General features: G+C 38.6%; 1 protein-coding gene across 1 annotated transcript; it reads right to left on the reverse strand.

Moving 5' to 3' along the window:
* Positions 1 to 3,290: 3,290 nt before the first annotated feature.
* LOC123875912 (nose resistant to fluoxetine protein 6-like) lies at positions 3,291 to 15,490 on the reverse strand. The gene is made up of 12 exons (XM_045922005.1): positions 15,292 to 15,490; positions 12,195 to 12,334; positions 10,338 to 10,668; positions 9,370 to 9,484; positions 8,961 to 9,048; positions 8,297 to 8,463; positions 7,712 to 7,897; positions 7,170 to 7,343; positions 6,404 to 6,554; positions 5,325 to 5,511; positions 4,572 to 4,714; positions 3,291 to 4,095 (listed from the first exon to the last, which is right to left on the reverse strand). The coding sequence occupies exons 1-12, from the start codon at positions 15,365 to 15,367 to the stop codon at positions 3,964 to 3,966; spliced, it is 1,890 nt and encodes a 629-aa protein (XP_045777961.1). The 5' UTR covers positions 15,368 to 15,490; the 3' UTR covers positions 3,291 to 3,963.
* Between the last annotated feature and the right edge of the window lie 962 nt (positions 15,491 to 16,452).

A 16,452-nucleotide genomic window follows, 5' to 3' on the forward strand; every position in this document is an offset into this window, starting at 1 on the left:
CTCAACTATTGAGGTAATATTATTATCACATCACAGACTTTACTATATATCTTTTCTAAATATGGCATTAATGAAAAAAAAAAGATTCCGATGAATTGAGAACCTCCTCCTTTTTTTGAAGTCGGTTAAAAAACGAAAACGACGTTAGAATAAGATTAGGACTGCCAGACGTTACGTGTTTTCTGAGGAACAAAATGTCTGGGACGGAGTAGTGTTAGCGTGTACATACTTGCTAGCTTGTGCCGATGGTCAATTTATAGATATAGATCTGCTGCTAAGAGTATCTATGTGAAAACATTACTCACTTTTTTTAAAGTCCTGATTTTTATGTATGTTTTACAGAATATTGTTAATAATTAATATTCAATAGCGCCAGATATTTCTCGTCGGCGGTAAATTCCACCAGACGCTTTAACGCTTTAAATCTCGCAAAGAATAATATATTTGCTTACAATACTTAGCAATCTTGCTTATAGTCTGAATGGTAATTTGTGTGTTATGATGTTCAGGAAACGTTGATAAAAATCAGCATATTCTTCATTCATCAGACTTCATGAAAAGTGAGTACTGTTTTTTCGTACCTTTAGCAGTTTTAACTTTAAATTGGCTGGGGTACTGTTATGATATATAGGTAGACTAGCTGATGCCCGCAGCTTCGCCCGCGTGGATTGGTCAGATCCCCTGCAGCATCAGGATTGAGGAGTTGGACTCCAAATTTTTTATGAAACAATGTCGCAAAGTTCCTCTATCGATTAAAAAAGAAATGACGCAAATCGGTTCAGAAATCTCGGAGATTTCGGTGTACATAGGTAGAAAAACACAACTCCCTTTTTGAAAGTCGGTTAAAAAAGTAGCTTATGTTACTCCCTGGTTAATTCTCTACTTGTCTGTGAAAATCCCGTCAAAATCGGTTCAGCCGTTCCGAAGATTAGCCTTTTCAAACAGACAGACAGACAGACAGACAGACAGACAGACAAAAATTTTAAAAACGTGTGATTCGGTTATAGTATCGTTCAAATAACCATATGACCTTAATATGCGGTAGTTATTTCGAAATTACAGACAGACACTCCAATTTTATTTATTAGTATAGATAAGACTCTTGTGTACGCGTTTACACCCGTGCGATGCGTAATTTAGTGGGAATACGCCTTGTAACGGTATAACTGTGCTTCTATTCAGACCTCTTCCAAAAGTCTAGAAATAACAGGCACAAATTAGCAAAAGGTGTACATTAAAAGTGCATACTAACACACTACTCTATCCCACACATTTTGCTTCTCACAAAATAAGTAATGTCTGGCGGTCCTCGGATCTTGGACCACACACAGTATTTAATTTAATTCACCTCAATGATGGATAAAATCGTAATTACAGCGACAGCTCTGTCGCAGGAATAAATACAGAATGTTTACAAAACAATATTTACCTTGTATTTGTATTTAAATCGCGGAAAATGTGCAGACACTTAAAGAAAAGACATTATTTTTTTATCAGGAGGCGTTTATTCGCAGTGCGCTCCACACAAAAGTCTGTAATTAAAATTTGAAAAGTTTATTTTTCTCAAAAACATAACAACTTTAATGACAAGATTATATTCATGATTGTATTACATTATTACATGCCGTAAAATAGAATTTGGCAGAACACTAACATAAACTAATCAAAACTCGCAATAAAGAGAATTGAATTGAATTGAACTGAATCTAAATGTAAATATTGTAGAATTTGTAAAAATATAAATGTACGGTGATTTTATACAGTAATTCAAAAATACATTGTTTTAAGTTTGGATATGTAATTTGAATATCAACCAACCACCGTTTTATGAACTAAGTAATATTCGTGTAAGTGATTTTCTAGATTCCCGTTTAAATATTTTGTTTTAAAGTTACTCGGGCCTCGATAGCTCAACGGTTGAGGAGCGGACTGAATTCCAAGAGGTCGGCGGTTCAAACCCCACGCGTTGCATTGTTGTCGTACCCACTCCTGGCACAAGCTTTACGCTTAATTGGAGGGGAAAGGGGAGTATTAGTCATGATTAGCATGTTTAATATTCGTTGTAAAAAAAGAGAATGAAACTACGTTTGTATGGAGTTAATGACGGAGAGCCTTCGGTTAAATATTTGTTGAATTATTCAAATTTAAAATCGAACGCTATGCCTGACTGTTGTTAATCCATAGGTACCTAATAATATCTGTTCGATAAAAGAATAAATAAAAAGCTCTTCTTATTTCTTCTGGGCGCATTTAGAACCCTTGGCGCTTTAGTTTTAAGTTTACGTATTATTAGGGTTCCGTACCTCAAAAGGAGTCCTTAAAGGATCACTTTGGTGTCTGTCCGTCCGTCTGTCTGTCTATCTGTCAAGAAACCTAGAGGTTACTTCCCATAGACCTAGAATCATGAAATTTGGCAAGTAGGTATGTGGATCTTAAAGCACTATAATCGGAACAAAAATCGGAAAAATACCTGAGTACGGAACCCTCGGTGCGCGAGCCTGACTCGCACTTGGCCGGTTTTTTATTCCGGGAAATCATAGAGTTCACACGGGATTTTTAAAAACCTGAACCCACGCGAATAAAGTCACGGACATCAGCTAGTTAAAGATATACCAACTTAAGCCTGACATAACATGTTTATTTTTAAAGAACCATCTAAGCGTTTAGCTTGTGTTAGGAGTGGGTACGACATAGTGCAACGGTGTTTGAACCGGCGACCTTTCGGATTTCAGTCCGCTCCTTTAACTGTTGAGCTATTGAGGCTCTAAGAAGAATGTGTTAATAAAGAGTAAGTATTCCGTGTTTAATACGTCAAGTTAATTAACAGGGCTCTCTCCGTCACTCGTTTCATACAATCGTAGTTCCAATTTCATTTGAATATTAAGCAACCAAAGTCCATGAAATTTTGCATACATATTCTAGAAACTAATATCTGTGTCTGTGGTCTTTTAGATTTTTCTAAAAATATGTAGTTTTAAAATTACAGGGGTTCAAAGATTTGTATGTAAATTTTAAAGACCGCGTAACTTTGAAACCGAATATTTTAACAGAAATCTGGAAAACCACAGACATAGATATTAGTTTCTAGAATATGTCTGCAAAATTTCATGGACTTTGGTTGCTTAATATTCAAATGAAATTGGAACTGCGATTGTATGAAACGAGTGACGGAGAGAGCCCTCTTAAACCGTCGATGGTCCGTTATTATACATAACAGACCTGCATACATAGTTAAATACATCACTCTTTCGTTGCTTCGCTAATAGTTGGTTAACAAAAAGGAAACACACTTCACCAGACAACAATTTTTATTATCCAAAACATAAAAATCACATAGAAATTACCTAAAGGTACGGTCACACCAGCGCGTAATGAATGCGCGATGCGACGTCTGTCAGTCTGTGTGGGGCTTGAGATTCGAAACTATTTTGTCATCCGCTAATTGGACGCACCATGACGGACATATTATCTGCACTACCATGGACGGACGACGAAGCCCGTATTAGACAGAGTCTGTTATAAGTATAAATTCTAGGAGGATTCTAGCTATTGAATACGAGTACATTGCTGTTGCATCGCACTGCTGTCGCGCATTGCTTATTTGATCCTTGATAATAATTTTAATGGTTTCGTACCTCAATAGTAAAAAGAAACCCAGGATCACTTCGTTATCTGTCCATCTTTCGGGTCTGTTAAAGGGAATCAAAACCTATAGGATGCTTCCCGTCGACCTAAAATCATGAAATTTGGCAGGTCGCAATGTCTTTTAGCACAAGTAAAGGAAACAATCCAAAAACCGTGAATTTGTGGTTACATCACAAAAAAAAAGTGTTACGACGAAAATCACATAATAGATGGCGCTGTCCGTCATTAACTTGCTGTGTTGAGTTCGAAAGTGTTACTTGTTGTAGGATGGTACGGAACTCTTCGTCTGCGAATCCGACTCGCACTTGACCGGTATTTTTAGCAAGTAGTTTGTTTAGATCTTGGGGCGAGGACAGCGCGCATCACCCCACTGATCGGCGCCTCCACCAGCAGCCACAGCACCACCCCCAGCCCGAATGAGAGGAACACCGACGCGCACAGCACTATCATCTGAAGCAAACAGGAAATTGAGGAGGAGGATATGTCTGTGATTACACTTCCAATCGTACCTCAAAAGGAAAACGGAACCCTTATAGGATCACTTTGTTGTCTATCTGTAAGTCTGTCTGTCTGTCTGCCCGTCTGTCCGTCTGTCGTGTGTGTCAAGAAAACCTATAGGGTACTTCTCGTTGACCTAGAGTCATGAAATTTGGCAGGTCCTAGGTGGGTGCCTGGTGCACTTCGACCGCCCATTGGAAAAGATCTTTTTTTCCACGCATGTCACATGCAAACTGAAGACCCAACTCCCTTCGGTGGTGTTCCCACTAGATTTCAATGGGACGGATCAACGAATTTCAGAATTAGGCAACGCATTGGCGGTTCCCCTGGCGCTGCAAATGTTCATGGGCTGCGGTAATTACTTAACATCAAGTGACCCGCTTGCTCGTTTCTCGCTATTTCTCTAAATAAAAAACAAGCTCACGTACTATAAAATAGTCATTCATAACCAGGGGAGTGGTTTGCACTCCTGCCAAGGCTCTCTGGAACAGGCTGTGGAGAAGGAAGGCACTGTAGGACACGCGGCCACCCCAGGTGAAACCGCGCCATTCTATTATACTGCTGCATAATCCTGGAACAGAATATCATTTGAAAAAACGTGGCAAATCCTAAGCTTAAGTATACTCGAAGATGTTGAAGAGGACATTACAATTGAAAAAGTCCAAGAATGTAGCCTCTGACTTCATCCGGAAGAGAAGACAACTGCATCGTCATTTGACACCTACTGAGTTCGTAGCCAAGGGTTATTTTATAGCAGACGGGTTATTTTATAGTGGCAAAAGGAGTTCACCAGTTCGTACACGTCTGATTCCCTGATAAGAAGAAAGAAGAACCTCTGGCCTCGTCGAAAAAAAAGAATGTTGCCAAATACTTACCCCGTCGATGTAGACGATGCCTCCAGAGAAATTGATGACTACAACCAGCTTAACCATGTTAAACAAAGTCCAGTCGATGATGGCTATGCTCAGTGGGAACAGGAGGTTCATGGTCAAATGAATAATAATAAACACCGAGAGGGAACACGAAGACTTTTCCAAAACGTCATTTTCACATACTTCTTTAAGCTCGCCGTATTCTAGACAAGAGTTTACTCCACCAGTTGGTACATGTCCGATTTTCTGATAAGAAGAACGAAGCCTCTGACCTCGTCAGAAAAAGAAGAAGATATACCAAATACTCACTCTCTATTTTGAACATGCTGATGATAATGTAGCCGAGCACAAAGAGCTGGAAGATGGGTTTGATAAGCATTGCATAGGCTACTCGCAGCAGCGTGGGAGGGGTCACCCCGTCGACGTAGAAGATGCCTCCAGAGAGGATGATGATCACACCCACAGGAAGCATAAAGTACATGAACCAACGATATTTCTGAAAATGAAAAAATTTAAATGTAATGTAATGTGATACCTACCTACATTGTATTTGGTATTAGTCAGGAATTTTTTTTTCAAAAATTAAGATTTAGCCACGGCTAAAGTAATAAATAGTAAATTTCATAAGTAATTAAGTTGACGTCGGCCATTTTTTCGGGAGTTTGGAGGTTTGATCCTGGGATACACCACTAGTTTATCAGAGTTCAATTTGTGCGTTGTAAGCATTGAAATAGATATCACTTGCTTTAACGGCATAGGAAAACGTCGTAAAGAAACCTGAGTTGCCTGAGAGTTCTTCACAATGTTTTCAAAGATATATTATGAAGTTTGACAATCCATACTTGGCCAGAACTTGGCCTTCCACACTACTTCGAGTTTCCTATGTGACGCTATACGGGTAGACTATAGCTAAACCTTTCTCATTCTGACAAGATCAGGCGGGTCGCCCGAGCTAGTACCTACCTAATGGATCGGCGATGGTCTGAGATGAGGATGATATAACATGTAATGTAACATGATGAAATATACGTAACAACGCATACGGGTGATAATAAATTAACCTTATATTTGAAGAAGTCCTTTTCGTTGGTCTGCCACCGATAGGCGCGGTGACCCATCATTCATAGATTGGAAAAGGGTTGAGATTTTAAATTTTAATACGGATTCAAGTTAGCTCTTGATTAGCCTTCTTGATGATAAGTGATGATGCTGTCAAAGATGGAAGCGGGCAACTTTGGATGGTAGTTTCATTAAACACGGAACGGGAATCTACGCAATATCGTACTGGAACGCTAAATCGCTTCGTGACACGGCTTTATTGTTAGGGTGGTACTGTAGCCACGACCATAGCCTCCCACAAGACAAAAAGTTAGTTGTAAATTATTAACCTTATATTTGGAGAAGTCCTTTTCATTGGTTTGCCACCGGTAGGCCAGGAGTCCTCCAGCCAGCCCCAGGGTGTACACAGAGAGGTTTGTGTGGCCTCTGATATACACCAGCCTGTACGTGTCGTCATCCTTGTACATACTACGGTACGATCTGTAACATGCAATGTTTTTTTTTTAAATTTACAGACTAGGATGCAGCCTAAGATTTAGCGCGCTTGCCTAGGAGCTGCCTAGTCACTTGAAGGTACCTATATTAAAAGTGGAAGGGAAAACTGATGCCGGGAGGCCGTTCCAATTCCTAGCAGTTCGGATTAGAAACAAGGAAGCAAATCGCTTCGTACATGTCCGAGGAATTTCAACTACGTATGGAAGCCGACCTTGACGATGCCTTGCAGTACGGCGATGGTAGAAAGGTGAATGAGGAACCAGGTCAAAGAGCTCTTGTGCACACTCTCTGAAATATATCCTGTAGAATACCAATGATCTTTAACATTTCAACTTAAACTTAATTTTCTTAACTTGCCAGCGCAAAAGATGGTGCAGCCTAAGTAGAGCGCGCTTGCATAGAAGGTGCCTATTCACTCTGGATTCGAAGGTACATATTAAAAGGGGAGAGGAACGGCATTCCATTCCAGATTCCAGCGGGACTGATAGATATACAAACGCTAGTCTTTGAATTTAAAAAATAGCATCGCAATTGTATAGCTCAATGATTTGTCTCACTGAATGGATTATTATAAATACATAGTATGGATTATGATCATACTCAGGTGACTGTATGACTACAGCATCCAAGTCTTGAAAGTAGGTGTGTGCAGCGGTGATGACGAGTGAGGCCACGAACATCAGAATGAGCACCACCTTCCTGTGCTGAGGCTTCTTCACCAGCACCATGATCACCAGGCCCAGGATAAAGAGCTGAGTGTCTGCCGCGAGGTACCTGGAATATACATTTAAATTTTTTTTAAAGTTGGTGGTTTTTGGTGATGTCATTCCATGTTTCCGTCAAATATAAACAACTAGTCCAAAGATTTTTTGAGGATATATACCGTCAGATTGGTCTCATGATGTAGACTATACCTAACAGAGACACTAAGCAACGGAAAATTTTTTGGTATTAAAGATGGCACCGGAGTGAGCTATGGTCCGTAAAATGTGTTTAAAGTTAAGGCTAATCTGGGACGAATACTCAAGCTTAATAGAGAGTCAATTGCCCATCAGGATCCATCCATCACTGGACCCCACAGGGTCGTCTGTCGACGCACAAGACATGTAGTAATCATAAACAAGATGTTAAGCGACACTTACCATCCCTGGGGGAAGCAAATATCCTCCTGGTAGATGTAGTTGTTGAAGTAGAAGACATTTGCCCACCAGTACTGGCGGCAGTAGTTGGACTCGCTGGTCACCACTAGGTCCCACAGGGGACCTCTGCCAGCATGGCGCATCCATGTACTGATCGTGGCTATGATGAGGGCGTAAGGCGGAGTCAACCTGAAATCAAAACCGAATGTTATGCTAATCTTAAAAATATAAAAGGAAAACCTGACTGACTGACTGACTGATCTATCAACGCACAGCTCAAACTACTGTACGGATCGGGCTGCAGATAACTATTATGATGTAGACCAATACAACCTTAAAACATGTCTATAAACCAAGGTATATAATCAACTATAATGCAAGAAACGCTATGCTTTTTGGTGTAAGGTGACTAAGGTGGTGTATGACCACCTTGGGATTGGGACTCCAACGTTTTGTTCGGTTAAGTTTAAAAAATAATTATTAAACTAAAAATCAGGCCATTTACGTAAAATTTCACCCTAAAGTATCAAACACGGTTATCCCAATCGAGTACATAAAATATGTATCAAAGGAAATTGCGTAAAATACCTCATCCACCGCATCAGGATTCCCCTGGGTATATGCTTCCAGGTGATTTCTGCCTTCTCGGCCTGTATCTGAAGGTTGTACGCCAGGAGGAAGCTGGACATTATGAAGAAGGTGTGCGTGACTAGGCTCCCGTTGTACAGGATTTGTTTTGACAGATCATCGTAAGTCTGAAATCGAGGGTAGGTAAAAGCGAACCGGGTAAATATTTACGTAGCCAATGTGAAAATCCCAAATGTCGTATGCAATCACAAATATTTTGTACACAAACTCTTCCGTTGAACTGAATAATACCGTAGACGCAGAAAAAGTTAGTATATAGTGCTCTCTCTGTTACGTAATCTCATACAAATGATAGAGGCAGAAATCTCAGTGGGTGTTAACCATTTTGAGTCACCAAACAATTACTTCCGCGGACCTCTTACCGCGGATAGAGTAAATTTTTATCTTTTTCCTTTGGGAGCATTATAAAAGCGATAGCAATACATTTAGACCTGACAATAGAATTGCCCAGTTTGGCTGCTATCTAAATTATATTTATACAATCGTCATAATTTGAAATTGTTTGAATTGTTGTCGTCAAGCGCAAATCTATCCCTTAATTTAAAAAAAATGTGTAGAAGTACAAATAGAAAAGAAAATAATAATGATGTGTATAAGTGTATACCTGTTCGACGTAATGTGGGTTGGCGACGTAAGCGCATGACAAGAGTAGTGCGCAGTGGGAGAAAATTACGCACACTATCGTCATTGTTCTGAAATTGACGAAATTAATTACAATCATGTTCTATTAGCTTCTAGATCGCTTAGTATAAGCGATCATTCAATCAGTCATTTATTTGCGATGACAGTTGAAGTGTGTTATATCACTTGCTTTAACATTGAAGGAAAACATAGTGAGAAAACCTGCATGCCTGAGAGTTTTCCATAATGTTCTCAAAGGTAGGTGAACTCGGCTCTGCACTTGGCCAGCGTGATGCTATGGCTAACCCTTTCCATTTTGAGAGGAAACCTGTGCTCAGTAGTAAGCCGGCGATTTGTGATGATGAAGCTTTTTGTTTCTTGCTTCTCCCTACCTTAATCCATTGAATAACTTCAGTCTTTCCATCCTGGGGTCTGGTCCGATGCCGCCAGGGGCAATTAGTTTCGACCAATTGCGCCTTATCGAAAATGCTAGCAAATACCGGTTTCCTGGTGAAGAGAAAATCTATGTTTTAGCTGAAAATCTGAAAATACATACGTATTTTGATATTGTACTTGTTTGTTATTTTTATTTGTACTTTCTTCTGCCATGTATCAACTCGATGCATTAGACTCAATACAATACGGCTGAAAAATTATTATTGGTAGCCTCGACTCAGGCAAAAGTTCTCAGTCTACAACATTGTCTCAATGTTGCCTATCTATCGGTCTAGAATCGTATACATTTTGGAAAGTGGTCTCAGGAACTCCATAATCTCGTTCCTCCTACACCAGGTTCTACCACAGAAAAGCGAAAAACGGTGAACGTTGGCATCTTTGTGTGGATGACATCCAATCTACTCGCACAAAACGTTTTTGTTTAACATTTCTGATATGAACCGGAAATAGGAACGCCTTACAAATTTTATTAAATTCAATTCAATTTTTATTACTTTAATTAATTTATGGCTACAACTTAAAAATGACGGACTTTCATACAAGCGTTCGTCCCATATTTAACCTTCTTACGGGTGGAATTTCCAAAAATCCTTTTTGCATCCAGCTCTAAGTAATCCAAATCTAGGTTTCCTCGCAATGTTTTCTTTCACCGTTGAAGCTTGTGACATTTTATTGTTTAAAACGTAAGTACTTAACTCCAAAAAGATAGAAGCATGAACCTTGGACCCTGAATAGGAGGCCAAAGTCTTTAAACACTAGGTTATCACCACTCTTTACTAATAAGGTACATAAAGTTATAAAAATCTTGTACCTAACCCGTGCTCATGTTTATGGCTTTATTTTTTAAGTATTCTTGATTAATAGAACCAATAATAAATCATAAGAAAAATTACAATTTTATTACCTGTTTTACTGTCTTTTTCACATAAGATGATGTCGTAAAAGCTTCCGATAGTGTTAATCATGATAAGAAAAACATATACAGCTAATACAATGAAGTCACTTATATCTAAAATTGTTTCATCATCAGCCTTTTTACAATACTGTATTTCTGATAAGCTTGCTTCCAGCTTATGGCTCCTCCATAGGCTTGCATTGAGGCACTCCCCAAGGATCTCTTCTAGGTCCCTTGTTTTATTTAATGTATAAAAGTAATCCTTACAAGCAATTGAGACGCAGGTGCCTCTATGTATTTTTGTATGGTTGAAATGCTTTTTTTTGTATGACGAATATTCCTGTGAAAAAATTACTTTATAAAATAGTTATAGATTTCCTTTATTATACTCATCGATTTTTAAACTTTGTTGCTTAAGTTATACTTTTAGTTAAATAAAAATCAAAAGCATATTTTGTACCTGCACTAAGTATCTAACGTCAGTTACCACTAGTTTATAATATTGTAACTAGTGAGAAGAATCTGGAAAAATAGGTTCCTACTTTCATGTGGAAAATGGATAAGTACTTCCTAACGCTTATGTCAAAAGATTTTGTTTTATACTAGACGATGCTCGCGACTTCGTTCGTGAAAGTTTCGTTGTTTTTAAAATCCCGTGGGAACTTTTTTATTTTTCGGAATTAATATTTCTTCATAATCAAGCTTAAATTATTAACGAGCCGTGAAAAACTAGCAGACAGACGGACACACTTTCGCTTTTGTAGTATGGATATGGATAATACGAATGTATTAAATTATTGTAATCGTATAACAATTAGTACAGATTTAATAATAATAATAATGGTGTCGTTTCGTTGAATCAGTTCTACTTGATATGACTTTAGTAAATACCTTTTAATTTACATATAGAATAAGAAGAGTAGCACCTGTTTCTTATGCTGTGTATTAGATTTTTGAAATATCTTTTATCACAGTCTTTCTTTAAAATCGATGGCGAATCGATTCATTCTATTCGATTTCAAAATCAAAAAAAAAAATATGTATCCATCATAAACCATTTTCTCTTTCTCTACCCAATACTTAAGTACCTATAGTTAAATTTTCGCTTGACTGATCGGTTCAATCCCACCTTGTAATTAGTATGCTTCCGTTAGTCTAGGTATGGGTACCGTCAAGTCAAGAGTGAATAGGCATCTTCATCAAACGGTGGTCTATAAATTAAAAAAAAAACCGGCCAAGTGCGAGTCAGACTCGCGCACTTAAGGTTCCGTACTCAGGTATTTTTTTTAACATTTTGCACGATAAATTAAAAACTATCACACTAATATTATAAAGGCGAAAGTTTGTATGTGTGTGTGTGTGTGTGTGTGTGTGTGTGTGTGTGTGTGTGTGTGTGTGTGTGTGTGTGTGTGTGTGTGTGTGTGTGTGTGTGTGTGTGTGTGTGTGTGTGTGTGTGTGTGTATGTTTGTTTGTTACTCCTTCACGCTAAAACTACTGGACGGATTGGGCTGAAATTTAGAACGCGAACAAAGTCGCGGGCATCAGCTAGTTTTGCATAAAAATAAATCAAAATCTGTTTTAGAATGTACAAGTGAAGCCCCTTCACATGACACCCCACTTGGTATAGTTATCTTACTTTGAAAATTGAAACACATTTTAATTTTTTTTAATGATGTAACAACAAACTCGCGGTTTTCAGATTTGTACTTGTGCTATAAGCCCTACCTACCTGCCAAATTTCATGATTCTAGGTCAACGGGAAGTTCCCTATAGGTTTCTTGACAGACACGACGGACGGACGTCAGACAGACAGACAGACAACAAAGTCATCCTATAAGGGTTCTGTTTTTCCTTTTGAGTGCTTACCAGTATAAAATGCATGAGGTCCGAATGCCCTCTGGAGGAGAGGTCGTAGTCCGCTACGCAATACGTGCCCCCTGGCTCCAGCATGCATTCTGCGAAGTCATCTAACGCGAACAGTGGCGGCATCCGGTGGTATTCAGTTGCTGTAACAGGTATAAAAAAAGTGTACAATGGTACATATTTTGAATATAATTTGACTTTGACTTTGACTCTTAAAAGTTGTAATATTATGGAACTGTTTTAGGGAATTGAAACTGTAGAGGGCGTCGTATTGTAAACTCGCTAAAAGTATGAACCACAGAATTCACAACAGGTTGGTATAGAAGTGGTATTTAAGTCGTAATTAAAAAAAAAATACAAAAACGAACTAAAAAGTAAAAAAATCACATGTAAAAATGGTACCATACAAACACCATATTTTTTTTTGTTTTATAACCAGTGTCACTCGGGATGATGTAAGGATTCTAACGACACCCCGTACATCCACTATATCAGAAATCTTCCCACAAGTCCCAACAGCAACTGCACAAAGTGCTATTGGAACTTGCGAAAATAAAGATGTACATTCATTTTTTTTTTAAATTTTATTAGACATACTGTCCCTATATTAAGGACAGCAGATATCATTTCTATTACATTAATTTAGCATTTTGTGGAACTAATCGAACACACGTTCAGTTTATCATTCCACCGCTTACGTCTGCCACGCTTGTCTGTTGAGACCTTTAAGTTCATAACACTAGACCTAACAGTATAATTAGTATAACTAGATGCAGTTAAATACTGTAATTTGAACGAGTACAACCTAGGAAGTACCTACTTACTTAGGTACTGTCAAGAGGGCAAATTGCAATGTTTCACTTAACTATTTAGACGTAGGTAATTATCGAAGGTAGAAGCCGTCATAAGTTAAAGCACGTGCATCTTTGACCTATACCCTTATACCCTGTTCAGGGAGACGAGTTAATAGGGAAGTTAGAAACCGAACGTCACTGGTCGCAAATAACGAAATGTTTTATTTTATTTTATTCTGATACAAGTTAGCCTTTGACTGCGATCTCACCTGGTGGTGAGTGAAGATGCAGTCTAAGCTTGAGATCTATAGAGCGAACTTTGACTTTGCTCAGACTTAAGACACTGTTAAAACGAGACAGCGCTATACTGCTGGCATAAATTTGTCTCGTTTTAACTGAAACTTAAGTCTAAACAAAGTTAAAGTGCGATCTATACATTCCAACCTAAGATGGAAGCAGGCTAACTTAGAAGTGGTATGGCAGATTTATTAAACCCATACATACAGCTACTCCTTATCGGTTTCTACTCGGCATCGTACCGTAACGCTTTAATCACTCTGTGGCACGTCTTTGCCCATAGGGGTGTAACTAGCCACGGCAGACGTGGCTAGTTTGTAGACCAGATAGTTGTATTTTTTTAGACTACTTGTAGTCTACAAAAATAGACTTGTAGTTACTTTTTTGATGTAACATCCGTCAGGTCGATTTTTTTCGTATAAAATGTAACCTATCTCACTCGGATCATAATAACAAATCGATTGACGCCTCATTCATCAAAATCGGCTAAGTAATTTAGGCGCTTCGGTGGACCACACATAAATACAAGCCTACATACATACATAGACTGCTAAACTCATACCCTTCCTTTTAGCATCGCCGTAGTCTGGTAAAACGATTCTAAAGCCGAGTCCAGAGGAGTGTAACGTGTAATGTAAGATAACTTGTAATTTAGCGTCAACAGCACTGAGTCAACAGTAGAGACGGCACACGAGCTCAAAGCGAATTGTGTACGCGAATCTACTTGTATTATAGTTCAAACCAGCACTGCAAGCGCCTTTGTGTTCGCGCAAAAACCGACAGCCGATGGATCAGTCCGAGCGCCACACAGAATTCCACCACACCGCCCACACCATAGAATTCGTGTTACATTACACGGTGAATTACATCACACGTTACACTCGTCTGGACCGAGCTTTAGTGACCGTATTGTAGGCATTTAGCGAATGGTTTAACATATGTGTTTACTGCCTATTTCCTCAACAGAGACACTTGAACCCTAGTTCAATGTCGCGCCATTCATGCTACTGGACACGGCAGGAGTTACGACTATTTTCCGAGTGCGAAAAATTAGTTTGAGTACATATTATTGCGTTTTTTGCGCACTGTACCTACAGAGAATGACGGACAAACCGGAAAAACGGACAACATAAAATAAGTCGTAATTTAAACAAAGAAACACGATTGCCATGCCAAAACACGAGCCAAAAAGTAAAAATTTTCACATGTCAATCGGGTGGAAGACGCTCCTGGTTGCCTCTCGGCCAAAGCTACCCATAAAGCGTGCAGCTTGGCACGCTGAATGGCGAAGGACAACCTTTGGACTAGCTAGGCACCGGAAGTTAGGAATTGAATAGAGCTTTATGGGGTTCCACACTCGAACGTCTATTACTAAACCTCCGCTGTACATCCGGTTGTCCGTTCGTCTGTCTGCCAGCGGGCTGTATCTCGTGAACCATTATAAGTACCGTACCGCAAAACCGTAAAAAGTAAAAAGTGGTATTTCTTGCACGATGGAACCCTTCGTGTCCGATTCGCATCTAACTGATTCTTTTACATTTCCTTTTAGACAAACGTTGCTCTCAAATTTTTCCGAGGAACTTAAAATTTTGTAAATGCTTATTATGAAATAGTAAGTACTGAAGCTTGAAAAACGTTTTGAAAACTGATAGACAAATTATTTTTTGAAAATATGACATCACTTTTAGATGATGACCACCACGATTTCGTCAGCGTGGATTTAGGTTTTGGAAAAATTCCGTGGGAACTCTTTGTTTTCCGGGATAAAACGTAGCCTATGCTTGTCCCTGAGATGCCAGCTAACTCTATATCAAATAATAATACTATAGATAACGCTCGCACCTTCGTCTGCAGTTGGATTTAGATTTTTAAAAATCTCTTTGATTTTCGAGCACACAAGTAGCTTATGTCTGTTCCTGGGATGCATGCTATTTACGTCAAGATCGGTTAAACGGAGGATCAGGGATTAAATTAATTATACCAAAAAAAAGCGATGAGTACATACGCACCATTTATCCTATAAATTACAGCCGCACTCTGTTCTACCAAAACTAACGAAAAAATTACTAAAAGCATCACCTTCATTTTTTAATAAATTAATATAACTTTTCACTCGTTTGTTTTACAATTATTTTAAAAATAAATATAAATTAGGCCCACCACACACGTCCTAGCAAGTGACGTGAGCGGCACAAATGCTGTAACATGATCGTACCATGCAGATGCTGATATAGGCTATTATCCTTATTATTGTCAACTAGAGGCCTTCTACGTTAGTAATAAAATTGTAGAAAGGTTATGTCTTTACGTTGATTCAACTATTTAAGCAAAGAGAAAAGAAAAGCCTTTTCAGTTCAATTTCTTCTTACATACATCACGTTTCTTCATACGCGCTTCTCCATACAAACGTAATTACTTGCGCCGATTATTCTCTTATTAATTGCTGTTCTCCATTTAAAACTAACCCAATTATCGATTTACCCATCTTTCTTTGTCTCTCACTTCTTATGTTCATAGGTTGTTTTGGAGAGGACTCTTTTTTTAATTTGAATATGTAGCTGTAACAATATTTCATAACTAAGCTTACAAGTTAAATAATTTCTTGTTACCTACTGTGAATTGCGATATACGGACAGACCGACTCAACAAAACTAATATGTACAAGGGTTCCTTGCTTTACTACGTGTAGCCCTAAGATTAGCGCCGATTCTGTTGTCTTTCTTTAAACTAAATTTAGAGTATTTGCATCTTTTTCTTTTTAATATTCCTAAAAATGGACGTAACATGAAACTCAATTTAGTACACGTTACAAATTAAACAATAGTCCCGCGTGGTAGCTAGGTAAATCACGAGGTTTGACAGCTCTAAATTAAATTGAAAACTGTCAAACTGTGTCTGTCCTGTTCATATTACATTAGCAAGAATAGGATGGGAATACTCTATAGGTTGTGCTCCGAATCTGTACGGCTTGTTAGTTCACTGTGGAATTTACGCAGATACATTTCTTCCATTCGGTTTAGTGAAGCGGAAAACTATCCGTGGAAATACCGCCGCTAGTAAGTATATCCACCTACCCCCATTTGTATATTGATTTCTAGAAATATGAGCTTCTGAGGAACTCTTGGATAACTTGGATTCGGATACTATAAGTATGTATCTACTACCTAAAT

The sequence above is a fragment of the Maniola jurtina genome, chromosome 20 (genome assembly GCF_905333055.1).
Source record: "Maniola jurtina chromosome 20, ilManJurt1.1, whole genome shotgun sequence".
Classification (NCBI taxonomy): domain Eukaryota; kingdom Metazoa; phylum Arthropoda; class Insecta; order Lepidoptera; family Nymphalidae; genus Maniola; species Maniola jurtina.